The 9,926-nt window shown below is 50.0% G+C and overlaps 1 protein-coding gene across 3 annotated transcripts in view; it reads left to right on the top strand.

Annotated features, from left to right (window-relative positions):
- Positions 1–591: 591 nt before the first annotated feature.
- The window catches only part of LOC136626007 (solute carrier family 22 member 15-like), a 223,707-nt gene continuing 214,372 nt past the window's right edge, over positions 592–9,926 (top strand). For 2 of the 3 annotated variants that reach the window (XM_066600695.1, XM_066600694.1), the window contains exon 1: positions 592–800. In XM_066600695.1, coding sequence (XP_066456792.1) covers positions 717–800 — 84 coding nt within the window. In that variant the 5' untranslated portion in view covers positions 592–716. The remainder of the gene's footprint in view (positions 801–9,926) is intronic. The other variant, XM_066600693.1, reaches the window with a different exon arrangement.

Raw genomic sequence — 9,926 nt, 5'->3', positions numbered from 1 at the left:
TCATACGATTTAGGACTTCTCTGTCTGTTACTCTCACCGTCCAGGTATAAGCAGCAGCTTTCACCAGCACCAAAGCTCAATTGCATCGATCCTCCTATCAGCTTCTTTCACTCCCTCCGTAAACACTTTATATGCCAAAATGCACGTAGATCATGGCATGTAAGGGGTTAAAAGTGAGTGAACGCCATAAAAACAAACCCCCAAAGCAATGGCAGAATTTCCTCCTCCCCCCCAAAAAAAGTAATGTAATATAAGCTCTACAACACATTATATACACCCATTAAGATCGACAACTTGTGCCAAGAAAACCAGCCCTGACATGACATGACTACAGCAGCGGGTTGTGGCGCTTGCAATGCGACAATGAAAACTGACACTAACCAGGCCGGTCACTGAAGAGTTAACAATACAAAAATAAAGCGCGCGTCAGCGCCGTCCAAACGGTAGTTATGCAGACCAGTACGACACCCCCTCCAAAACTCCAGCCAATCAGCTACCGCTGTGGAGTGAGAGCCTAAGACGTCTGACCCAATCCGCGTCAGTGTAATACTACGCTGAGTACTGAGAGCGAGGCTTGAGCCGCAGGTTGACTTCCGCGTTGCGTTGCATTGATTGCGAAGTAGCCACGTCACCCTAGATGACGGTGACGTCAGAAGCTGCGTTGCTTGTAGTCATGGGACTTCTTGCTACGGCATCAGTGTGTTAGCTGACGGCAGATGGACGTAGATGAGGCGCTTCTCAAAGTCGGGGAGTTCGGCAGCTGTCAGAAGCGGCTGACAGGTTTCCTAGTTCTCCTTCAGGTCTGTCCTGGCATTGAGGGGTGTGGGCGACATGCTGGCTTTTGCATGTCTCCTAGGATGTGGCTAGTGCTTGCCTTCCAGTGGCCATAAGGCTACAAGTTGGTGGTGAGATGCGTTACGTGTAAACGGAGGGATCTGCGCTGCAGCATGCTGCGATATGACAGCTGCAAGGAGTCCAGTGTTTTTTGTTTTTTTTTACGAATATCGTGTTGCAGTCATGAAAAATTGCAATTTGCACCAGGTCCACGTTACTTGCAATACAGGCAGGGCGAAACTGCGCTCTCTGCTGCATGAGTGCGCTTCACGCGGGACGCAGTTCGTCCGCGAGACATTTCTGCTGCAACGCTGTGTGGCTTAAATTCTGCAGCTGTTAAAATCTGCGCGTCTTTATTTTAAAACATGCGAGATTAAATTCTACAGCTGGAAAAGTTTTTCCTGTGTATTTCAGGGGGTTCCCCGGCTGGCCCCTGCGGGAAATAACGAGGAGGGTATATTCGCCCGCAGGCACTGGCATTGGGGATTACTTCGGGGCTGGGCAGCAGCGCATGATTGCAGTGTCACGGCCCAAAACTCTTGGCATCATGGCGGCCAGGATATGCGTGCTGATGCCAGGAGCTCTGATGCAACACTGCAGCCTCGGGCCCCTGTGGTCACATACTGCTACCCTAGTACCCCCCATCATGCCAGCTGTGCCCCAGGAGGGGTGAGCATACCCTCCTCTGGTATTTGAGGTCCCGCTGGGGACGGAGTTTTGTTTTAAGGACGTCTTGCAGAATTGTTGTTGTGGATTTCTAACAGCTGGGGGATATAAGTCTGTAGGAAAAAGCGCCGTCAATCCCCCAAGACGTTCCGCAGAACGCATCCCGCAGTTAAAAATGCAGCAGAGTGCGCATGTAGGTGGTTCATACGAGCGGATGCTTATCTGCGCGCGCGTCTCCACTGTGTTTTATGTGGAATGGGCGTGGAGTATTTGCACGTGTTCTAGTTGTGTGCGCAACAAAATACGTGACTCTGCTCTCAGCCATTGAAAGGGCGCATTGGTTTAATGCGGCTGATATGCTGGCTTTCTCTGCATATTTTTTTTTTTTTTTTGGCGCAAACTAAATGTCCCCACAAAATCCGTGCATGTGAACAAACCAATTTTCTGCGTAATTGTGCACTCAGATACGTGCATGAGATGGGACTAGGTGACAAAATCCACATCTGCGCTGCGGCCTAATCTGTCCCGTGTAAAAGCTTGCTCACGCTTCTTGTTGCCAGGATCACTGTGTGGCCCCAGGAGGGGAGAAAAAAATTTTTTTTTTTTTTTTAAACTTTCATTTTTTCCCCCCAGTAACAGCTGACAGTGATCTGAAATAATGAGAGAACAATCCTCGCCTTACTAATCCCGCGCCGCCGTTTCCTAGGTTACCCGCGGTCCTTCAGCAATGATGTGTTCACAGGATATGCGACCTCTATGATCACTGGCCGCAGCGGTGACCTCGGAGCTGTTGACACATCACTGCTATCTACCAGACAATCACCTGTGGGGTGGTGAGGGGAGTATGGGGGGCATTCGCACAGCGCACTTGTCTGACCGGCATGTGCTTGTGCCGCGGTTGCAGTTTATACTGTAGTCCTATTGAAAGCTGTGGTAAATCGCAGCAAAACCACCTGCAGTTTTGTCGCAGTTTTTAACCACTCCTCAGGATCCTGTCTGAATACAGCCTCGGGCCGATCTCACCACCGGACTTAAATTGCGAAATTCTGTGCGGCGATCCATCTGGCATGAAAAGTTATGCATTTTCAAATTTTTCTTCACGTTCGCGGTATGAATTGTGGATTCCACGAGGAGAAGAAAAATCACAGCATGCTCTATTTTGTTGCAGAATCTGCACGGACGGCCTCCATTAATGTCAATGGCGGCGTGTGACCCGCACCTCATGCGCTATTAACACTGCGTATGGGCTGCGGGTACCTGCTCAATCGCCAAGCGACAGTGCGGTGAATACAAGCGAACAAAAAAGCCTGTACCGCGCATGTCCGTCTGCGAGCCTCTGCGGTCATATGCAATACAATAAACTGCCATACACAGTGTCACCGTCCGGGCTCACAGCCGGAATCCCCTGCAGGCCTCCTGTTTGCGGAGTCCCATCCGCTCGTGTGTGCCCGGCCTAAAGGGTATGTTTACAAGGCGAACCGCCATGGAATTTTCTGCAGCGAATCCTAAGAACAGCGTCAAAGACGTGTTTTGTTTGTTTTTCCCCCAGATCTGCATGCAGATTTCTGCCATTGCTGGGCAAACGCCGCCTGAGGATCTGCGGGTTGGGATGCTGCTCATAGAGGCAGAATCTGCCGCAGAACATTCCGTGGTGTTTCCGCCACATGAACAGACCCGTAACCGCAATCAAATGGGTATATATTCCACGGACAGCGCAATTGTAGCTATATAGGCTCTTCACACACATGTCCTTTCAGGCTACAGTCACACGAGCGAGCGCAATATCGGACCGAGCCAACATGCAATTTTCATGGCGATGTGAAGCGTTTTTGATGAAACATTCCATCACTTCTGTGAAATCGCTATTCCCACACGTGTTCGCATCACCTGCACAACGTGAAAACAATGGGCGAAGCGTTCTGAGGGAACGCCCAAAGTTAGGACATTCTGCAGTTTATTATTATTTTTTTGCTTGGGGGAATGATTTTACCCAAAAGAATGGATTTCATATCCGTGCGAGTTTTGTGCGTATCTCATCGGACGAAACTTACGTGAGAATATCGTCCGCGAATGCGCCGTTATACAGAGCCCTGAGACCTGTGTGAAAGAACTTGCTGTGTGTCTGGATCTCGACCACTTTGCATGCGCTATTCCTGTCCGTGAATGTGCGACTATTGTTTGTATGCCTATATGGATTTTTTTTTCCACACTTCTTGGGCGCAACTTGCAGGCGGACATCTGAATACGGATTTACTCCTTCCTTTATTTTATATCGTTGTCAGCTGGTTGAAAAAACTCTGCAGCGCCTGCAGCACAGAACCCGCACGTTACGCGTGGACTTGTCGCAGATTCGTAGTGTCGGGATGTATTCAGACACGCTTTGCAGTGGGTTCTTTCATATTAGCGATGTTTGTAGGCTGCTACATTGCGAGAATACAAAGTCGCGGCATACAGTCGCAATTTGCGGGGTTTTTTTGTAGCCCATCTTTTCCTATGGAGTCTCCTTGTTTATGACATCGCAACATGCAGAACGTTGCGATCTCCTGCGACGGCTGTGACAGCCGCGGCAGGGTTAAGAGAACCCCCGCAGGGATGCCAGGCTGTTTCCATGTGAAAAAGCCTCACATCCAGGGTTTTTAACTCTTCCCAATCCACTGTCTGACCTCCTGAAGACATTATGATTTAAGGCTGTACAGCTCTGATGTTGGAAGACGTCCACCTGGGTTCTCTTACTGTATATTGCCAGCCTCTCTGCTGTCGGAGCCTATCCAATGTGTCACCTCATGCAGTACTGGCTTTAGCCAGCAGATAGCGCCGTTGTATAACGGCAGAAAAAGTGTAAGCTCCCTAGGAAAACCAGGATACCAATTGGATTGGAAAGGGTTAAGAAGGATGGTGAGGGCGTGCAGCCCGATAGGGCTCCTGCACACTGGCGAGAGCGATAAGGCTGGGTTCCCACGGGACGCAAATTCTGCAGGAATCTCGCAGTTTGGCCGCACCGAAAAACCACAAGATAAGCACTGCTTCAAAGCCCGTGGCAGTTTGCTGCGGGTTTTGGAGCGGTTTGGCCGCTGGCATTCTGCTGCGGCTTTCTCTCCACAAAGAGAGGAGTAAAGCCGCAATGCAAAAAAATTGACCTGCTGCGGCTGTGATTTCTGCGCCGGTTCCGCCCGCCTTTGCCGCGACAGATTGGCCGCCCCGTGTGGACAAGATTTTTGCAAAATCTCGTCCACATGGTTGGATAATCCCAGGATTAGGAGCCGTGGGTGGATTTGCCACACGGAATGTCTACGGCAGATCCGTCCCGTGTGAACCCGGCCTGAATGTGCTGTTAACACGCACGAGTTTCGTCCAGAACTCGTACATGAAACTCGCCTGTTTTAATGCTCCTTTTTCATTCCTTTTGCTGAAAGTAGTGAATGGCGCTGTGGAAGTTTGCAGCAAACAATTCACATGCTGCAGATTTAAAATTTGCATCGCAAGTCAACTCCGCTGCAGGTTCCACGGCTTTTTTTTTTTCCCCCTCGCACTGCGTGGATGAGATTTGTTAGGCTGGGTTCACACGGGACGGAAATGCCGCGGAGGTCCCATTGAAAATAATGGCCCATGTTGTTTTCCCCCTTACTGCATCGCTTGCGTGAATAAATACTTGATATTTAGGCTGTGCAGTACAGCCACAGACATAGGAGCATGGTTCACCAGACACAAACCGTGGCAAACTGAGATGAGGTAGAAGCACGCAAAGTGACATTACTTGCTCTGAAAGTCACGCTCAGAATTTGATGCGGCGGTGGCAGCGGTTTTTGAACTCTAAGTGAGTTAAGGGGCAAGATCCACATGCATTATTAAAAAAAAAAAAGAAAAATAATTTTCTTTTTTTTTTTTTATTTCATGCATGTGGTTTTTTTTTGTTTTTTTTTTAAAGTTGAGGCTCAGAAAAAGAGCATAACTTTTCTAAACGCAGCCTAACAACTGGGCCACGTCTAGTGCTCACTCGGGAGGATAGGGACTTTGTGTTGCGCTCATATTTTTCGCTCTGACTCGCACAAGCGGGACACATGGGACACGCTGCGTTTTTCCCTTTTTCACATGTGTAATAAACACATATCTGATGGCCAGATGTAAATCTATGGGCTCTTATGACTGCATGATCCACGCATGTAATCCGCGGCCCCATCCGCCCGTGTGAGTGAGCCTTTACTTCTGCAGAGCTGAGCTCCGATCCGTGGAAGGTGCGCTGCTGTTTTTGCTTTTCTGATCCCATGCATCCCCTTTAGTATGCGGTAAACATGGCGCCACGGCGGAGTGATGAACTTCTGTGGTGTCGCGAGGACATAAATTAAAGCCTGACCCGACTCATCAGTGATTCAGGGAGCTGCTAAATTAAAGTTCCTGGCGCATGAATCATTCATGGACTCTCCTCTATTTATAGACCCAGCTGATAACTCATTATCCCACTCCGCTTTATGGCACGTTGTGGAACACTGATGGCACTGCTGCTGCAGAACCTCTTGGGACTCATCACATACCTCATGTTTTCCCACAGGGGGAAAGAGGGAGAGAAAATAAAAGCCATCCCAGATGTTTCAGTGCTGGAGAAACCAGATTATCTGGATGTGTTAGAAGTGCCAGCGGCTTCCAGGATTACACTGCTGGTCTGAGAGTGACAGATCAAGAGCGCTTATACCAGCGTGTGGCGCAAATGATAAATGACGCCAAACCGCTAATGTGCGATTCCAAAAGGAAACCCTTAAGGTTATCATAAATGGTTGTCATAAACGCCTCTGCCGGCATTGTTACTACGTAGAGGGATCATAGGCTTGGGCTACTTTTACACGTAGTGATAATCGCTTGTTCGCCATTACTTGGGTGGTCAGTTTAGGATTGCGCTAAACTAAGCGATAGTGAAGCTGTACACGGACAATGATTAAACAGCAGATATAAATTTGCGCGTTCATTTTAAGCCTGGCGATATTCGGCCCTGTTAAACGCCGTCGTTCAGCTTTGAATGACTGCCGCTTTACTCTGAATGGAGGTGGGCGAGCGGCCAAATAAACTCTCCGGCGCACTCTGCCTCCATTCAGTCAGCGATTATTGCTCCTTTGTGAAAGAACGGGAACAATCATCTTTGGGACAACTGTCAGATGCTTAAGCGCCCGGCAGTCCCATGTAAAAGGACCCTTAGGACCCATTAACGCGGGCAAGTGCAGCATGGGTCATTAAAAAAACGGATAGATTTCACTGAGAGTATGTGTGCATTGTACATCAGTTTTTGCGTTTTATCGAATGCGTGAGTGCAGTCCGTTTTTCATGCCCGCGAAAAAAAATGGAAGGCGGCTCAACTAATGTCATTGAAAACTCCCATTAAAATCAATGAATGTGTGTGTGTGATGGGGGGGGGGGGGGGAAACGGGGCACATTCAGATGCCAAGCTTTGTCTTTTAAAATGCACCCATTGACCTGAGTGGGCGATTTTAGTCTGAGAATCGCTCCAGAGTATTATTAAGGGAGACAGCGGTAAAAAGCGTTTTTTTTCCCCGCAATCGTCAGCGGGGCCTTTCTTGTTTATTCCCGCTGGATTCCCGTGGCGCAAAAAACGCGGGTGTATCCCGATCCGTTCGTGGGCATGAGCCCTTAGTCAATGCATTTGATTGGTCTGTGTATTACTGCAGATCATATACTTGTGGAATCTGCAATACAAATCCGGTCGTGTGAGACCGGCCTAAAGAAGACCTGTCAGTGCCTTACAGTAGCACAGGTCAGTAACACAGGGGTTTGGTGCTGCAGACACAGAAGAGGACCCTAGAGTAGGAGACCTTGAATAGGTGATTGGGCCCAGTGAAGGTGTTGGTAGAATACTAAATCGCATTGGCTGTTAGGGTCCTCCGTTTTTTTGTTTTTTTTTCTCCGCCTGCAGCACCAAACCCCTGTGTTACTCACCTGTGGACATCTACTAATGGAAGCAGAGTGCCAAGACAGCAAAAAAAACAGTCCTAAGCTCTCTCTCACGACCTGAAGGTTGTAGGTTCAATCCCCGCAAGGTTCAGGTAGCCGGCTCAAAGTTGACTCAACCTTCCATCCTTCAAAGGTCAGTAAAATGAATACCCAGCTTGGTGAGGGGTAATAAATAAATTACCTGAAAACACTGCGGAATAAGTTGGTGCTATACAAATGGCAAGATTTTTTTTTTTTATACATCCAGGGAGGCAATCACACTGACAAGCGGTATTCGTGTACCTTGATGCCACCGGAAGCTAGGGGTTTGACAGGAGGAACGCCTGTAATTATGATGCCCGCTATTCGCAGCAAATGCTGCGGAACTGCAGGGTTGTGGTCCGCAGCAGGGATTGCTTTTCAGCCAATCAGGTTCAGGGGGCGTTACCCCCCCCCTGTCACTCTTGGCTCCACCAGGACTTCCTGGTGGCGTAAAGATACACTAATACCCTGACAAGTTTTCTATCTTCTACTGAGCACAACCTTTCCAGGTACCATTATTGCTATTGAACTACATTGTTCTTATATTTACGGACCTGTCTCTCCACTACTGAGCACTTTTTTTAATCTTCTTGCCTCCCCTCAAAGGGGTTGTCTAGTTGGTTGGTGGGTCTCCGCCACTCGGAGTTCCCACTGAGGGCTGGGTCAGCTGTCAGTGCTGCAAGCAGATAGCGCTGTCAACGTTGCAGTGGCCCCGTTTAGCGCTACAGGCACAGCCTCCTTTGAATTCAATGGGAGCTGTGCCTGCAGTACAAAACCAGGCCTCTACAGTGTGGACAGTGCTAGCTGCTTCCAGCGCTGCAATTACTGAAAGTTGATCCAGTAATTAGCCAATCAGTGAAAATCCTGAGTGGCGGACCCTTGCTGACCAACTATTGATGACCTATCCTAAGGATGGGTCATCAATAGTAAGAGTCCAGGACCATTCCTGTAATCCTGTGATAAAAACAAAGGAGTGTTTGATTCTCCTATACAGGCCTAGGAATCACTCCCTTCCTATTTTTGTTCTTTTACCCCTAAGCTATTGTTGCTGGAAATGCACATTATTCGTGCAAGAATAACATTGCTCTTAATTGGACAATAATACAAGTCCAGGAGTTTTAGTAAGCATGGGAGGCCTGCTGTGATGGAGAGGGGAAGTGGCACTGCTGTGACCATAGGGGGGAAAAAGGGAGGCCTGCTGTGATGGAGAGGGGAAGTGGCACTGCTGTGACCATAGGGGGGAAAAAGGGAGGTGTGTTGTGAATAGTGGTGGGGCGGAGGGACTGCTGTGGGTACTGATGGAAAGGCAGAATTGTTTTGACTACATGTGAAAAGCTAGAGCTTGCTATTACTGCTGGGGGGAAAAGGGCCTAAGGCCTCCTTCCCACGAGCGTGACGGGCTCCGCCGCGTAATATTACGCAGTGAAGCCCATCACGGCACCCCCCAGAGACCCCATACTTACCAGCGGAAGATCGCGTGAAGACGCTTCCCCGCCCACCGCCGTCGCGTCATGTGACACGCCCACCGTGTCACATGACGCGGCCGGCCGTGTCACGTGATGCGCCGGCCGCGTCATATGACGCGCGGTGGTAGGCGGGGAAGCGTTTTTTCACGCGATCTCCCGCTGGTTGCAGCGGGAGATAGCGTGAACGGACGGCTTCCATTGACTGCAATGGAAGCCGCCAGCGCGTACAGCCCGTCCTCACCCGCAGCAAATAGAGCATGCTGCGGGTGAGGACGGGAGAAATCGCGGTGCGTAATTCCGCGGTGGAATTACGCATCGTGAGCATTGTGCTATTAGGTTCAATAGAACCTAATAGCATGGTGCAACGCAGCGGATTTTTGCCGCGGATTTACGGGCAAAAATCCGCGGCAAAAATCCGCTGCGTTGCACCATGCTATTAGGTTCTATTGAACCTAATAGCACAATGCTCACGATGCGTAATTCCACCGCGGAATTACGCACCGCGATTTCTCCCGTCCTCACCCGCAGCATGCTCTATTTGCTGCGGGTGAGGACGGGCTGTACGCGCTGACGGCTTCCATTGCAGTCAATGGAAGCCGTCCGTTCACGCTATCTCCCGCTGCAACCAGCGGGAGATCGCGTGAAAAAACGCTTCCCCGCCTACCGCCGCGCGTCATATGACGCGGCCGGCGCATCACGTGACACGGCCGGCCGCGTCATGTGACACGGTGGGCGTGTCACATGACGCGACGGCGGTGGGCGGGGAAGCGTCTTCACGCGATCTTCCGCTGGTAAGTATGGGGTCTCTGGGGGGCGCCGTGATGGGCTTCACTGCGTAATATTACGCGGCGGAGCCCGTCACGCTCGTGGGAAGGAGGCCTTAGAGTTAGCCGCCTGCACACAGACTGGTCAGATTCCGCATGCGCCCTACCCTGTGCCCAGCCGGTGACCCCTGCATACCTGTCCGTAGTTTTGTTATCTGTA

The sequence above is a fragment of the Eleutherodactylus coqui genome, chromosome 4 (genome assembly GCF_035609145.1).
Source record: "Eleutherodactylus coqui strain aEleCoq1 chromosome 4, aEleCoq1.hap1, whole genome shotgun sequence".
NCBI lineage: Eukaryota > Metazoa > Chordata > Amphibia > Anura > Eleutherodactylidae > Eleutherodactylus > Eleutherodactylus coqui.
The sequence above is the reverse complement of the archived record's forward strand: the minus strand, read 5'-3'. Positions and strand labels throughout refer to the sequence as shown.